Source organism: Euprymna scolopes, chromosome 32 (assembly GCF_053919585.1).
Source record: "Euprymna scolopes isolate OS-2025 chromosome 32, ASM5391958v1, whole genome shotgun sequence".
Taxonomy (NCBI): Eukaryota; Metazoa; Mollusca; class Cephalopoda; order Sepiida; family Sepiolidae; genus Euprymna; species Euprymna scolopes.
This window is the reverse complement of record NC_136513.1, coordinates 7901459-7918907: the sequence shown is the minus strand read 5'-3', so window position 1 is coordinate 7918907 and position 17449 is coordinate 7901459. Positions and strand designations below refer to the sequence as shown.

At 32.0% G+C, this 17449-nt stretch overlaps 1 protein-coding gene across 1 annotated transcript; it reads left to right on the top strand.

The window, feature by feature from the left end:
* The first annotated feature begins 236 nt into the window (after nucleotides 1-236).
* LOC145256203 (rRNA-processing protein UTP23 homolog) lies at nucleotides 237-12105 on the top strand. Its single transcript, XM_080114816.1, has 4 exons — nucleotides 237-528; nucleotides 4657-4916; nucleotides 7123-7268; nucleotides 11636-12105. Exons 2-4 carry the CDS (start codon nucleotides 4700-4702, stop codon nucleotides 12014-12016), a joined length of 744 nt encoding a protein of 247 aa, XP_079970942.1. The 5' UTR covers nucleotides 237-528; nucleotides 4657-4699; the 3' UTR covers nucleotides 12017-12105.
* Nucleotides 12106-17449: the final 5344 nt, after the last annotated feature.

Sequence of the window (17449 nt, the reverse complement as noted above, 5' to 3'; positions counted from 1 at the left end):
CCAGAAAAGACCCAGTACCCACGTTTTTAATTTTACGAGTGAACAAATTGCGCCTCTTCTGGATAAGTTTTAGTTGTTTTTTCCTTTTTTAGAAAAATAAAATTGAAGCAAATTTCAAGTTAAAAAAAAATAAATGTGAATAAAAATTTGTATAAATTGTAAAACGTAAACATTTAGTTTTTAATTATACTTCGTCAGAACCCAAATTCGGCGACCGATATAAGGGGGAATATTTCGTGTGACACCGGCCGCAGACTTCTAGCAGAGCTAGTCTTTCGCAATGCGAAAATTCGGCTAAAATCTCAGAACCCTTGATTAGATCAGCACTTTAATTTTTTCAGTAAAATACTTTTGATGTTATCAAAGAATGGAAATAATATGGTATCAAATATTTATCGACCTCCGATAAACACAATTTCAAAGATTAAAAAAAAAAAAAAAAAGTAACAAAAACGGTGCGCTCCCTTGGACGAGGGGAGATAACTCTGTTTACTATAAGAAAAACTCACGTGTATTCAAAAAACAAAGGTGAAGTATTGTTTTATCTATTTATTTTTTGAAGTTTGTTTTCTTGCAATCAATTTACTTATTTTATTAATTTAAAGATGTGTTAATTAATATTTTTCTATGGTTGACTCACTTCGATTGTAGTGACCTTTTTTTTTTATTAACGAAAACTCGATTAGTTTTACGAATCTTGTGATCATCATTTTGAAAGTTCTGTATTTTTCGTTTTTATTTACTAAATTATATATTTTTAATGCTATCTTTTTTTTTTTTTTAAATTTAACTAATTATTAACGTATCGTTTGGTTATTACATTATTAATCAAACTAAATTGGGTAATGTATAAGGATCGCGGCCATGAAGAACGCGAGAGAATTTTTTGTTTTCATTCTATATTACTAAATGAGGAATGCGCATTAAAAATCCAGGTTTTGTTTTACAATCCACAGAGATTCGAGAAAGTAGTACCAAAAAATCAAGCATATATAAAATAAAGTAAATGTTACCAAAGGCAAGATAAGTTACTCTTCTACCTAGCTCCAGAAGTTTGTAGTGCTTTTACTTAATGTAAAATAGGGTTTACACATAGATTCGAAAAAGTTGTCACAAAACAAATATATAACAAATAAATGTTATCAAAGGATAGATAAGTTACTTTTCTACCTAACTGGATAATTTTTTAGTGTTTTTATTTAATGTAACCTGTTTATTCAGCTCGAAAAACATACAGTTACCGGTATTACTTTTCTACCTAGCTGGATAGGTTTGTAGTATTTTATAGGCACGGCCAAAAAATACTCTCTTGAATACGATAAGTTTGGAAAAATGAGTTAAAAATAAAAAAACTATACAAAATACTGTTAGAAACTCGTTCCGACGTTCCATATATGTTACCGTGACATAGGCTGACATATATTCGGTGGGTTTTTAATAGTATTTTGTATATTTTTGAAGTATAAAATTCGTTGAATATGTTAATAAAAATTATTATCTTTTAGATTAGCAAAAAAAAATTTTTTTTCTTTATTTTTACGAAAAACATTACTTTTAAATCTTTGAAAAATAAATTAATAATTTTCTTTTAGTGAGCCCAATATTGCTATTATATAGGAAATGCTTTGAAAAATCAACACAAAAAAGAAAAAAAAATCAATAAATAACTGCGCATTTTGCAAAAAATACGATAATTTCTTTTGGAAATTTGTTATGTTATATTACTTAATCTACAGAAAACTGGATAGCCTAAAAACAGTTGTTCTGTATTTACAAACAGTTGTTATTTCTCCCTTTTCCAAAATTACATCCAAGTCTGTCACTACGCGATGCCATACTTTTAAGGGCTAACAAATTCTAATGAAAATCCTTTTCACAAATTATGCAAAATAAAATTGGGGGAAAAATAATTTGATATGGTTTAAGGAAAAAAAACAGTTTTATATGGTTTATGGAACAAGTATATGGTTCACCGGTTACAAAAGGGAAAATGGTTGTAATTATGAAATTAAAAATGCATTCAATTTTTGAAAATAAAAGAATTTATTGTTGATGTAAAACAAAAATATCATAAAACAAAGCAGTTTTAGTTTATTTTTATTTACAGGTATTTACTATGAAAAATTAAAGCTTGATAGAAATTAATGTGAAGGAAAAAATATAAAGCGAAAATAACATAAGATTCAAGGTATTTCACCATAAATCGCGTTTGGAATTATAATTTAATTCAATTATTAAAAAAGATATTTGCCTGTTTGATTACATTCAAAAAAATTTTAAAGGTAGGAGCGACCACAAATGAAGAAGTCAGGGTTATGTCATCCATCGTTGTCGATGAAGACCACAATCATTACTGATTTTTGGGCTAAGATCAAAATGTACTATCTGTTCTGATGCTACACCCAACTTATCCTTAACTTATCCTTTCCTCGTTCAATGGAGGAAAAATCTTTTTAGATTGGGGCAATTTTAATTTTTGTTCTTATCCAGAGTGCCCCATTTTGGGGAGCCTGATTTTCCCCACATCAACATCCAAGGATGGAGTACTGCTGACACATCTGGGCAGAAGCTGCTGAAAACAGCCTATCCTGCCTTGACAGAATACAAAATAGACTTTGTGGCTTAGTGGGAGATGCCCTTTTCTCTTCCCTGCAACCTCTCTCGTACAGAAGAGAAGTTGTGAACCTGTCTTTGTTTTATCGTTATTTCCATGGCTCGTCTGAGCTCCAATCTCTGGTCCCCCTCGCCAATATTTCACGAAAAACACCCTTCTAGCTGAAACCACAGTCATTAATTTTCTCCACTCTTTATCTGTGCCTAAATCAAAACGTAGATTCCATGAACAAAGCTTCTTTCGCCTGTGGAACTCTCTTCCATTTGCCTGTTTCCCACCTGACTACAACTTGGATATTTTCAAGTCTAACATAAACAAATTCCTGATGAACCACCTCCTTAAGTAAGACACTTTATCAAATCTCCAATATTAATGATTACTACAATACTATCCCATTGATTACTGTACATGCAATAACCCTTATCCCTGAGTGACGTCCGGGCCTTGATAAGTGGTGACCTCCATGTAAAAAAAAAAAAAACGATCTTGTGTCAAACTCTGCCTTCCTGGTTGGTTTGTCAACTATCTGATGATGCTGTAACTTGCGTTTGACTTAGGTAAAAGTGTGAGGACTTGTATCTACCAGACTCTATTATCCAGAAATATTTGGTCCTGATGGCAAGACAGAGTCAAGACAACCAAGCGTGATACTAGATGCAGGTGTTGTCTCAAACACATTTGGCACCTAGCATTCCCAAAATGGTCACCCATCTGACACTGGCCAGCCTCATCATTGCTTATTGTTTATGAAAAAAATTAAACCCTTATTTTTCACTTAATCGTCAAAACAAACGTTAGAACTAAATGAATTTATCGTCTTGTAGAAGCTACCATAGTTTCTTTAAAAGTTAATGTTAAATTTTGAATTTTTAATGTCGCCATGCGACATCCATATATTGAGATAAAAGATGGAATTATTTGAAATTCAGTACTTATGTTATAATATTTTTGCAAATTCTCATAGAAAATCATCTTAAATCTTATTTAGACAAAAAATTAATTGATTCAAAAACCTTTTAAAATAATATTTTAATGTGTTATTCATTGAGATAAAAATCACGATGAATGGTGTTTTTTGGAAAATTTTTAATTTAAAATTCTATTACGAAATAATAGGAAAAGTTTTATATTATTCAGCTTTTCATATGATAAAATTCAGGCTTTTATCTTTCTGGGAAAAATATGTTGCTCAAGAATAATGGATTTTAATAGATTTTAACTTGTTTTAAAGAAAAACAATTTGTTTTTCTTTTTATTTTTTGGCAGTGCCTATAAAATATTACAAACCTATAAAATACTACAAACCTATCCAGCTAGGTAGAAAAGTAACTTATCTTGACTTTGGTAACATTTATTTATTCATTTTTTTTTTTTTTTTTTTGACAATTTGGTTGAATCTCTGGATTGTAAAAAAAACACAAAATCTAATTAGTATTATACATCTAAAATTAAGAAAAGCTCACTTGAAACATTATCTGACAGAAAACAAAGCAAAACAAAATGGCCACGGAATTTGAACTGATGTGTTTAAAATGTGCAAAAATGAAACAAGAGTCATGGAACATTATTAGGTGCCCCCCCTCCTCCCTCTGCCAACTTTTACAAAAAAACACTCATCTATATCTATAACCACTATCAACAATTTCCCCACTCGCTGTGCCGGAATCTAAATGTAGATTTCATAAACAAAGCTTCTTTCCTAGAACTGCCTGCCTGTGGAACTCTGTTCCACTGGCCTGCTTTCCAGCTGACTACAATATGGTAGCCTTCAAGTCCAATGTGAACAAATTCCTGTTGAACCATCCTCTTAAATAATCAAGTTATACCCAATTTCCATTCCTAATGATTACTATGTTATATCCCGATGACTACTGTACACCCATTAACCCCCTATCCTCGAGTGGCTTCCTGGCCTTGATAAGTGGTGACTTTCTAGTAAATAATTAAAAACATTTATTTGGGGGGAGGGGAATCATAAAAGTAAATTTATTTGATATTTATCAACAGCTTGCCATAATTTCTGTCTTTCCCTCCCCACGCAGGGATCTTGGTACTGACCCTCATGATTGACCATCACTTGCAATTATGAAGATTATCAGAAGCAAGCGAGTAAAAAAGATTTTGTCTTTTTACCGAAATTACTTTGAGTTTCGAACACCTTACCAAATTCTGCTTGATGGCACCTTCTCGATGGCATCTCTAAACTTTCACATCCAGTTGGATGAAGAAGTGGCCAAGTTCTTTGATGCAGAAATCAAACTCTGTACCACATCCTGCATCATCTCGGAGGCTGACGCACTAAGTGAGTTTTTATTTTGTTTTTTAATCATGTTTTATTGTTTTTTGTTTTGTTTGTTTAATTTTAACAAATAATAAAATATATAGATACATAAAAATGAAACTTTTTTTTTTAATCTCTTATTTACCCTAAACAAGGCATTTTACCACTTGAATGTAAGGGTATACTATTTGAGATGTAGGGAGCTGAGCAGCAAAATGTTGTATTACATTTAAATTTCTGCATGAAAGTACGCGACAAGGTAATTCCAAACTCTAGTAGTTCATGGGGAGAAACTATTAAGGTAGAAGACCTTTTGGCATCTAGGGACCTCTATGCTGAAGGAGTGGGATTTTGCTGTTTAACAAGTTAGTTGAGGAAGGGGGGGATATGTTGTCTCCTGTTAGACATTATCTTAAATAATATCTCCTTAGGACCACTTTTATGTCTTGTTTGGTGGTGAAAAGAGTAAAACAATAAGTAAATTGTAAAAAGTTCCCTTCATAGTTTGTCAATTGTAAGTGCATTTTCATTTTTCAACATTGCATAATAAATAAAAAAATAATTAATAATAAATCAAATTAATTGTTTATTTTATTCTCTTTCCATTCAAATAATTTTTTACAAATTGTCCCACAAATAAGAAACATATGACTTGTCGAAACACATTAGGTGTGAAATTTTGCCATTGTCCAATGAAAAGATATTATCGGATTATTTGGATTCTTTAGACTACTGCTTCCATCTTGAATGTTATTTTCACAACGTTTTGGTTGATACAATTGTAGACAATGCATTATGAGGCAAATGTCATGCCGGCCGACACAGAAATGGTACCGTGTGTGTGCAACTGGACTCAAAGTGAGGATTCTATTCTTTTGCATAAGTGCAAGCCTTGTATGGTATAAGACAGTGAATTTTCTTGCGTGAGCAGTATTTTGTTTCAGAGTCAGAAAGATTGCTGTGCATCATTCGTTTTAGAAGAAGGAGTAGGAGACAACCAAACAAAAAAACTCAAACACAATATCCTCCCACCTTCTTCAGGTGTATCTTGTCGAACTCTTTAATCTGCACGGAATTTCGAACAAAACCCTTTATTTAATCCACATGGGTAGTATGCTCTCATTCCATCAACCATAACTGAGTAGACGTAAGTAATTTGGAATTGTATTTTGGGTGTCGCCTGCACTGAGGATTGAACCTTCAACCTCCAGAAGAGTAACTCTTACAACTGAATTTTACCAAGTACTTTATCCGCTATTTCTTGCGGATAATTTAGGTACAAATTTTAGGAGTCTTAAACCTATTTTGTTTCTAGATGTAAATGTCATTATTTATCATTCAAACACGGTAGTGTTTAAGTATATGGTTAAGTGGCAGTTTTAGTCATTTAGAACTGCTTTAAAGCTCTAGTAAAAGATATAATAAATTTATAACTTAAAATATTGCAGCATTAAGAATTTTTTTTTAAAATTCAATTTATAACATTATGTAATCAATTCTTAATGCTGCAATATTTTAAGTTATAAATTTATTATATTTTTCACTAGAATATCTTTTCCTTTTCTTTTCCAGTTTTAACAACTAGTTCTTTACTTTTCCATGTTTAAGCTTAACCATATTACTTTTCTTGCTCGTATTTTTCTATTGTAATTACTACATGTCACGACTATACATGAATGAGGTCAGAGGTTACATTGACTAAAGATTTTTCTGTATTTTTGTTTTTTAATTAGGTTAAATTTAGTGAAGGAATGATTCCAATATTTTTCCCTGATTCTGATCCAATTACCGATTCTGTACTAAATTCTCGATTTCAATACAATTTCTGATTCTCTACAAATCTCTAAATATTTAACCATAAAATTGTTATTTTTTCCCAATTACCATTAAAACACGTTAAATATGCTTATATTTTCTTAAATATAAAAACACACTAGTGGGGATGAGCTGTAGATTTTAGTTTTAATGGTAGTTTGAAATCAATAAATACTTATTATTTTATTATTAGCAGTGAAGGATTTTGTATTAAACAATATCAAATAAAAAAAAAGATAAAAGAATCCTTTTTGGCATTGGAAAATATGTACATATTTTGCAGATATCGATTTTGATATCTCCAAAAGTTTTGATTTTTTTCAGATTCCCCGATTTTGATTAATCGTCCTAACGCTAGTTGAATTCTAAACACGAACCTTATGTTTTAAATGATTGTTTTCTTGTCTTTTAGAGAAAATCCTCCCCAAACCTCTCCAGATTCTACAACGATGTCACGTCAGCAAATGTCAACATAAGAACAAACCAGTTTCTGCAACAGAATGTCTTCTCTCTATGGTTAAAGAAAATAATTGTCGGCATTATGTTGTAGCCACTCAGGTAAGAAATTGATTTCAAGTAACCTTATTTTTATTTTTTTTTGTGTATGTTTGGAATAAAATCGAAAGTTGCAAAATTGAATTTCCATTAAAAAGCAACGTTATCTACTTAATTATCATGTTGCAATTACTAACATATTGCTACATTATGATATAAAACATGTATTTTCATGATTTTATGATCCATTGATCTGCCATTACTATTTTTGAAATGTGATAAGGGAAGTAACTCATTGTTTGGAATCTGTTTAAGCATGACTTGCAATTTTTCTTTGAAAAATATTTTTATTAATAAATGATTTTCGACTTTATCATTTTTCATAATTTTTAAATATTTTACTAATTTCAACATGACCATTAAGTAGATAACGTTGGCTTTAATTGAAACTCAATATTTCAATTTTTGTTCAAGTGACCTTTTTTTTTTTTTTTTTTTTTTTTTTTGAGAATTCATAAAGAACAGTGTGATGTGTTGAATGAATTTATCACATAAATAATAAGAACATACATAAATAATAATAAAACAATATTGAGTGATCGGATTTGAAACAGAGTAAGATGAAAAACAAAACAATTTTTAAGGTACACAAAAATGCACATGTTGGCGATGCTTATAGAATTGAAAGAGAAGAAAGGTAAGAGAAATACCTGTGCGTTAGACTCTCTGCTTTTTTTTCTCTGTCTTTCTTAACGTCACCAGGCCGACAGAGAGAGACGGGGAGGAGGTGTTTGTTATGGCTGACTGTTTGACTGGTGTTCTTTCTTTTTTTTTCTTCACAATCACTGGGATTTGGTTTGACCCTTCATGGACTAGGTATCCAAAATTATAAAGAAGACCAACAGGAACTACACAGACCCCATACTTTTAAGTTATATAAATACATAAGGTATGCACTCAGAATTGCCAAACTTTTTATGTGTGTAATATCCAGGCCTTTTCTGATAAAAACTGTTATGGTTTTTGTATATATTGTCATGTTTTTCTTATATGCATGTAAGAAATTAAAAATATTGTAAAGTGTCTTTTAATTAAAAAAAAAATTACAAAAGACATGTTACTGATTTTGATTTTCTTGGACGCAAACCAATTTACATATTAATCAAATCTAATGAGTAATCTTTGGAAAGCACAAAGTTTTTAGAATTGCATCAAAACAAAGTAAAAATAAAGTAGAGACACAGAAACCCAATAAAGTTTGTAAGAACCCCAGAGATATATTTTTGGTTGTAATTTCATTAAAATTAATCATCCTAAGCCATTAATGTACGTGAATATCCATAAACCTCTGATGATAAAATTTAGGGAATATGGGTATAATTCTTGGTAAATAGTGAACTCACTGGGTCTCTGGGGATGTCACCAATCCACAAAGGGATAATAGAACAAGAGTAAGTGGTAGAGGAGATGTGTCTGTGTGATAACATTATAAGGAAAAGAAAAATAAATTAAATTGGAAGAGGAAGCAGACAACATTGTTTTTTAGTGCTCAGTTTTTGAACAGTTGAACTCGGCAGTATCATGGAAGAACAAGGATCAGAGACAAGAAAAATGATTTAATGAGAAAAAAAAAAAAAGTTTAATTTTTTTTTATTTACTCTTTTTCATCCCAAACAAAGCATATTGCCACTTGGAACATAAAGTGCTACTATTTGAAATCGTGTCTAACAGGATATTGTGGAGATTTTAGCAGCAAGATGTCTGTTCGCATTACATTTAAATTTCTGCAGGTTAATACAGTCAGGGAGGAAGGAAATGTTAGGCAGGGAGGATCCAAAATCTAGCAGCCTGAGGGAAGAAATGATAAACGTAGAAGGTTTTCTTGCATCTAGGGACCTCAACAGCGAAGGGGTGGAATTTTGCTGTATGTCAGGTTAGTCAGGGGCATGTACATCAAAGAGGCACAAATGCTAAAAGTTCATCAGAGCACATTCCATTAAAGTATTTGTAAAACAGGCACAGAGATGCAACGTTGCGACAGAGATTGGAGCTTGGCCAACAGTGCGGGACCTATTTGACTTGAGATTTTTTTTTTTTTTTTGTACCTTGTCTGAGAGTGAGAGACAGTTAAGGAAAACATGGTTTAAGAAGATATGATGTCGGTTGAAAAAAATACACAAAAAGATAAGTGAACTTTGAACTGCTGACAAATATAAATCTGTATTAATATAAATATATGCTATGGATGATGTTAAGCTCGGAGAAAGGGAGATACTTTTCATTATTATTTTCATAGAATTCCTGTTGAATTCTAGCATTAAATTATTTTAATTATTTCAATGTGTGTTTGTATTTCTTTTGTCAACTGTTTTATCTTGTGTGTTTTACTGTAGACATCCATTGCAGAATTCAAGGAACATAAACTCCATGCCAAATTTTGTTAAATTATGTTGAATGGTGTTTGTCACAGCAGTATTCTTATGATCAATTTGCACATGTTAGCAATAAAAACGCAATTTAAAACTTAAGCACATTTTACTTTAGTACATAGAAGATGCTGCCAATTATGCTGCAAAAGATTCTCGAGTTCAAAAAGGTGTTTACATAACAACCAAGACGAGAATATAACAACTAGTGGTGGGACGATTAATCAGAATTGGGAATTGGAAAAATCGACAAATTTAGGGGAATCGGTGTCGGAATTGAAAAATAATTGGTGTCGATTTTCTGACGCCAAAACGATTCTTTTCATTGTCTTTTTTTTTTATTTGTTTTTTTTTTTTTAAAGCATACTCTTCCATTGCTGGTAATATTGATAAAATAATAAATATTTATTAATTTTAAAATACCAGCAAAGATAAAATCTATAGATCATCCTCCACAAATGTATTTTTACATTTAGGAAAATATCTGCATATTTAACATGGGTTTTGTTTGTTGATTTTTTGTTTTTTGTTTACAGAAATCTGGGGAAATAACAACTCTATAGTTAAATATTTAAAGATTTATAAAGAATCTGAATCAGAATCGGTAATTGTATCGGAATTGGGGAAACATATTGGAATTGCCCCATCACTAATAACAACCAAGATGAGAATAGTAGTACCAATAATATTAAGTTTGTTAATATTTTTTTAATTCAGTCTGTGGTCAAGTTCGGCATTGAGAACAACTTATAAAATCCCTATTTACTTGCCTCCCCATGTGGGCAGAGTTAGACACAAGGTCTGTTTTTTTATTTATGGAAAATCCAATATCCCCAAAAACAAGCACTCTGTTTTGGGATAAAAAATATTTGCCTCGGTGGAGAAGGATTTCAATTATAATAATTGGATATGTAAAAAATCGAAAAAAAAAAAATGCATTTTAAATAAAAACGCTATTACCTAATTACATGTCATGTCAAATTAGTAAAAATGTCAAAAATTACAAAAAAATGATTTGTGTAGATCTGCTAGAAACATTTTTTACAAAAAAAATTTATCGGTCTGCCATTTTCTAATTTGAAAATGCAAAAGTGAAACAAAGGAAGATAAGTCAGTTTATCATACTGAATTGACCACAATAGAAAAAATATAAAATTGCATTATTCAATAAATTTTATTTTTTCTTGTAACTACTGCCCATTTTTTTGGAATTTTGACATGACATGTAATTGGGTAATAGTGTTTTTACTAGCAAGACCTGTGGAAATTCCACATTGGACTCTTTCATTTGTAATATATTGATGTTAGCATTCTGTGAAAGTTCAGCATAAATGGACATTGTGATATTATTGTAGCTCTTTTGTTAAAACTGCAAAAGCAGTGACGCCTGGCATAGCCTGGTCATAAAATATGCTTAAATATGATATTTTAATTTATACAAATTTCGTATATTTTATTATAGTCATTTTTCTATCGATTCTTATATATTATAAAGTTGTGATTTCAAAAATAAAAAAAATATGTCCATATGACTTGGGTACATCAGCTTGAATCGAAACCAAAACTTATGAAGAAAAAAATATAACTTGAGTTCCTTCAGCTTCAAAAACAAAACTTATGAAGAATTCTTGGTAAAATTATTTATGAAAAAAATATCATGACTTGAGTGCCATGAGCTATAATCGGAACCAAAACTTATGAAGAATTCTTGGTAATTATTTATTATAAGAAATGGAAGATCATAACAATTAAACGACAGTCACTCAGAATAAAATAGATGCATGTGTGACACACAAAATAACTCACACGCTATCGTATTAAGTTATAGATTATGAAATGCATTTTTTTTTTTAGATATCCGATTATAATGCACAATAACTAGGATTTTTTCTTCATTAAGACAGAAAAAATATTACAGTTTAGTCACTAAATTTTATTCTTCATGATCAGAAACTTTGGGAATCTTACATAAAAACGTTATTCCATTTTTTTTTTTTTTTCCAGGACAAGAATCTCCAAAAATCTCTCCATGAAATTCCTGGCGTCCCTATATTATTTATTGATAGAACACTTTGTCTTGAATCACCCTCAGAAGCTTCTCGCATGGTAGAGTTGTATGGAACCACAGCATTGGAACCAGGTCAGACTGTTGACTATGAGCAAGTAATGCTGAGACATTTAAAGAAGAAGCTCTTGGGAAAAAAGCCTAAAGTTGAAATAAGGAAACGGAAAAAACCCAAAGGTCCAAACCCATTGTCATGCAAGAAAAAAAAGACAGAAAAAAACCCTGTTCCTCAAAATCAAAATGGTGTTAAGAAAATGCGGAAAAAACGGAAACAAATAAAAATGTCAGCACATGTAAAAGAACACATGAATAAAAGTTAACACGTAGATACATTTTATTTTGATGAAATGAGAGACAATGCCTTGAAATATTTTTATGTAAATAAATGATTGTAAAAACATTTGTAAAATGGCTTCGATTTTTTTTATATAAGTCCCCGAGAATCATATGGCACCGAACACTATTTTACAAAACGTCAGTTTTGTGTCTTTTTAACCCGTATATCTCAGTAACTAATGGAGATATTTGTTTGGGATTTGTTTTAAAATGAAGTGTAACACATAAGCTATCACATCATGTCATGTTCATCAACAATGACAATAGTTATGATGTAACGATTATTGTGAGAATGGTGACTATCAAACGTGTTATTATCACCTGTAAACATAGTAATAAATTTTAATAAAATTAAAGAAACAAAACAAAGTTTTACTGCACTTACATTGCTTCTTAGTTATTCTGTGTTGATGTTGGTGTGAACGATCCATGAATGCGTTGCAATCATTAGCATCATCAGATTCTTCACTGACAGCAGTTGTCTGTGAGGTCGAGTTTTCTTCCATGTCTTGATGAAGAGCTTTTTGTTCATCTAAGACACTACAGAGATAAAAGGCATGTGCAGGAGGTACAAAGGTAAGCAGAGCCTTCATACTAACCAGTTTATCTTTGCAGTAGGATGTAGGGATGAAATTGGATTTTGACCATGTTGTCAAATTTATTTTGTACCTCTGACCAATGCTCAGTGTAAAAGGGAGTTTTGGAAACAGTGGTACACATAACTGTTTTTCTTTGGTACTGTATGATTCTGGGGGCCTCGTATATTAATATTGTATGTTGAATACTGTGCTTGCGGTGTAAGATGGGTTATCTACCCTTCTCACAATTGAGTTTGGAGGGGGCAGGTTACCTCACCCCCCCCCCAATTAAAGCTTACTTCCGTTTTTCTTCTCTCTCTATCTCTCTCTTATTGGCTTTCAGTAAGGTTTCTGTTTATGAGAGCAAAGTTAGATGTAAGGTCGACTTATGTAGAGGATATCTAGCAACTGAAAAGAGACACTTTGGATGAGAAAAAAATTAAAATTGTTCTGGTCAAGAAAGACCTTTCTGACCAAGGGCATAACAACTGCTACACTTTGAAATATTTATTTGCATAAAACATAAAAAAAAAATTACATTTTAAACAAATTAAACACAAGGCCATTCGAAAGTGGAAAAATGGGTGTCTTTGGTCATCCTTTTTAACTATACTTAAAAGATATCTATCCTACTCTTAGCTAAAAACATCAGTCACTATAATAAAGTTGGATGCATTTGCCATGGCTGGTATCTACATTGCTAAGGTGGCTCCCTGGATATTTAAAACAACCATGATTCATTGCTTTTGTCTTATGGAAAACTTCAATAAAAAAGTGAAATGTAACAATGTGTTGTTATTTCTTTCAAGCCAAGCTGTGCACTTAGAATCCAAAATGGCAAACAAGAAATACAGCTTACTACTATTATTATCATTAAAATCACTGTCACTGAGACAGCGGAGTTTTTTTTATAATAAAACTTAAGTATGACACGAGGTCAATGTAGTTTACTTGAAACATTATCTAGTGTATGTATAGAGGAAATTTATTGAAGACAATGCAATGCAAATATGTAATGGATAAACACAAACTGAAGCAAATTAAGATATAATGGTGGAATAAACTATGCAGATTCAACTTTATTAATATAATATATATAATAGATTTCATGATTTTGATGGGAGTACAACATTTTAATATCGCAATTACTAAGAGAGGACTTATTTTTTATGGATATTCATTGTTGCAATATTTTGGTAATAAATAGGGTATGCTCCTTCAAAGTTGGGAGGTTCTATTCATAAACACTGCTGATAGGAACTGACGAATCAAATTAATTCGTGTTCTGCTATCAACCAATCAGAAACCAGAATTGATCCATAAAAATGAAATCTTTTTAGCATTTCAGCACATAATTTTGCTATTTAGCTGGAAAATTATAAAGTCCAGAATTTGTACAGAACAGCTGCCTGCTGAGAATTTGTCATATCCAGGACTTGTATAGAATAGCTACCCATCGGAAACTCTTCTGAAATTAAACTTGGCTTACAATTCAAGATTCATGATTAAAAGCTAATGAAAGAAAAGGTCAGCTGATCGATTATGCCTCCGCTTATCAAGAGATTTTCTTTGTAATTAATGGAGAAAAAGACAAAAAAAAAAAAAAACGAGGGGAACTATATATATTGAAAACAAAACTTGCATTATGATATTTATGCAATGGTAGAATGCCTTAAAAGCTAAGATATGTCCTCTCCCTTATGGCTTTTAATCATAAATTATATCATAAATTTAATCATAAATTTTATCAATAGAAAGTCTTTTCTTCCTAATTGTAAGAGTGATTTCCTTGAAAAAAAATCATAAAGTAATCAAATCCTTTTGCTTAAAAATTATTCAAATGTAATTGGTTTAGAAAACTTGAAAATGCAAATCTGTGCTAAGATTTTTTTATGATGTCAGTCAATAGATTTTGGTAATAAATAGGGTATGCTCCTTCAAAGTTGGGAGGTTCTATTCATAAACACTGCTGATAGGAACTGACGAACCAAATTAATTCGTGTTCTGCTATCAACCAATCAGAAACCAGAATTGATCCATAAAAATGAAATCTTTTTAGCATTTCAGCATAATTTTGCTGTTTAGCTAGAAAATTATAAAGTCCAGAATTTGTACAGAACAGCCGCCTGCTGAGAATTTGTCATATCCAGGACTTGTATAGAATAGCTACCCATCGGATGAAATAGTTATTAGGATTTTGTAATTTATTGAGCACTGACTGTTTTCTATACATGTTAATGACACAAGATATGCTAAAATATTCCTTAGTTTTAGAACTGAATTATATTTGAATAAACTTTCATTTTAATTAATTAACCTTAATTTACAAGCAACACACAAAGCATCCCAATTCTTGCTAAGTTTCTGTCTATCACCCTCACCCTCTCTCACTGGATCTTGTTTAACCACTCCCACTTTTATTTTATACAGTTTCTCTACTCTTTCTTGCTATCTCTCTCTCTCTCTCTCTCTCTCTCTCTCTCTCTCCAATTAAATAAAAGAAACAAAAGAATAAAAAGATTGGAAGAGTATGGCACCTGTACACACAGGATACATAAGGAATGCAATGCAATTACTGACAAATTGAGAAATGATCACCAGTTTATGTGCAAAAAGTACAAAACGATGAAGATGGATGAGAACTCAGATGTAGAGAAAGTATATCTGAATGGTAAAGCTACTGAAGTTTTGTTACCATGGTGATCATTAGGAGTTAATTCAGAAAACTTCTGTTTTTACTAACTAGCAGAGCATTAGCACTGTTGATTAAGGAAATTGTCTATCAGGCACACAGTGTGATGATGTATGGAAGTGAAACCTGGCCAGTCGGGTTACATGGAGAGAAATATGAGACTGATACAATGGATCTGTAATGTGAGTTTAAAAAAAAGACAAGCTTAGTTCTGATGAGCCCAAAGGAAGATTAAAAAGAAAGGCTGTTGTTGGATTGTCTAATGACAACCCCAGTAGCAAGGCTCCATCTGTAAGGCTGAGTGAAGAAATGCATACATTTTATACAGCCTTGCAAGCTGCTGCTGATTACAACGCTTTGATGAGATTTGAATGATCGGCTACAGTGACGATATACATGGAAAGGATGAAATTGATCATTTCTGTCATACTAAGGTGTATTATGGAGTCCTTGACATGAATAGTGCGATTAATGTAGGATGTCTTTGAGTGCAATGGGGGTGAAAATGTTTGATCAAACCCTGTGACACAACTCTGACATGTTGTGAATATATTGCCTGCAAGTGCATCCGGTTGGAGATCATGCACACACACACACCCATCCATAATATAAAAAGGAGAAACGCACATGTGTTTGAGAGAGTTCAGTTGAGAGTTTAGTCTGGGCAGTTCGTCAAAGCAGTTAGAAGGCAGTTAGCGAGATTCGAAGAAGACTGGTCATCTAGGAAAAATGAAGAAGAGAAAGAAATCAGAAATTGGTTGTGTGTGGTAAACCTTTTCAGAGAGTGTGATATAAGAAACGCGTTGTGTTTTTGGAGCATGGATTTTGGTTCCAAGTTAACAAGACAAGATGGAACAGAAGGTTGGTTGGTTGGTTGTTTTTGTTTTACGGCATATCAACCCTTTTCGGATTATTTAATGCCGAATCCAAAGATTTTGAAGAAAAATTTTTTTAATAGAATATATTTGTTGTTTTCACGTCAGTTTCTATTTAACCCACAGTTGGGACCCTAACAGGTACTACCACTCCGGGTCAGAGTGGACCTGGGAGAAATGGTAATTAAAGGATGGCTCCACAATCCCCAAAGCCCACAAGCTGGGGCCGCACCACTGGATATAGTTTAAGGTCATATCCAGGACCCCCATTGAGGGACTTTTACCCTCTGCAGGGGGGCAGTCGGCGTATTCTAATGCCCCACCGACAGGGCCAGGAACAGAAGGAGAAGTTAGGACTTTCATTATATGCATGTATGTTACACACATCCACACATATGAAAGAATAGCACACGCAAATAGACAGACGGCTATGGCCATGTCGCAATTATATAGACACCACAGACACAAGAATATATACACCTCATCATCATCATTATTATCTCCCTCCCTCCCTCCCACACACAAGTATATAACAAGGTGTTCAAGAATCAAATATCCGGTTTTGTTAAGAATGCAGATTCATAAATAAGAGGAGGTGGGAGTATGATAATATCTCCATCCAAGCAATGCCGGGTAAATACATCTACTCAAACCCTGTTGTTATCTTGTCACCATGCACATTTTCATTTGTAAATTAATGTGTGACATAATCCCTGGCTTTGGTAGAAGCCATCTTGAAGTGCCCTTATGTGTAGCCAATAATCACACTGACATTTATTATATATTAGAGTATAAAAGTTATTGTTTTAGCGAAGGGAGAAAATGAGAGGATATTTTATGTATGCATATAAAATGAAAATAAAATGAAATATTAAAATAATAGAAGAGTCACCAGGTAGTAAGTGCTACCTACAACATAAATAGTTTTGTAAAATCAAAAATGGAGAAGGGCAAGAGTATATAAGAAAACATTTTCATATAAGAAACAAGGATATAAAAGTTACTTTAATGTTAGTAAATGTTTATAGTAGTTTGAAGTCAATATTTTCATAGTGTAGTCACAAGTGTATGCATATTTATCTTTGCTTGTAGTATGTAAATAGCTATGTGTGAGTTGAAGCTGGTATGTTAGTTGCTGAGTTCTTTTGGGTGTTGAGTAAGCGTTGTTATTTTTTTTTCTTTTCGTTCAGTTTGATGTTGAACGATTTTTTTCAACTTTGGCTGTTTTTCTCCTCGCTTTATAGAGGTTTCCAACTTCACACTAGCTTTTTA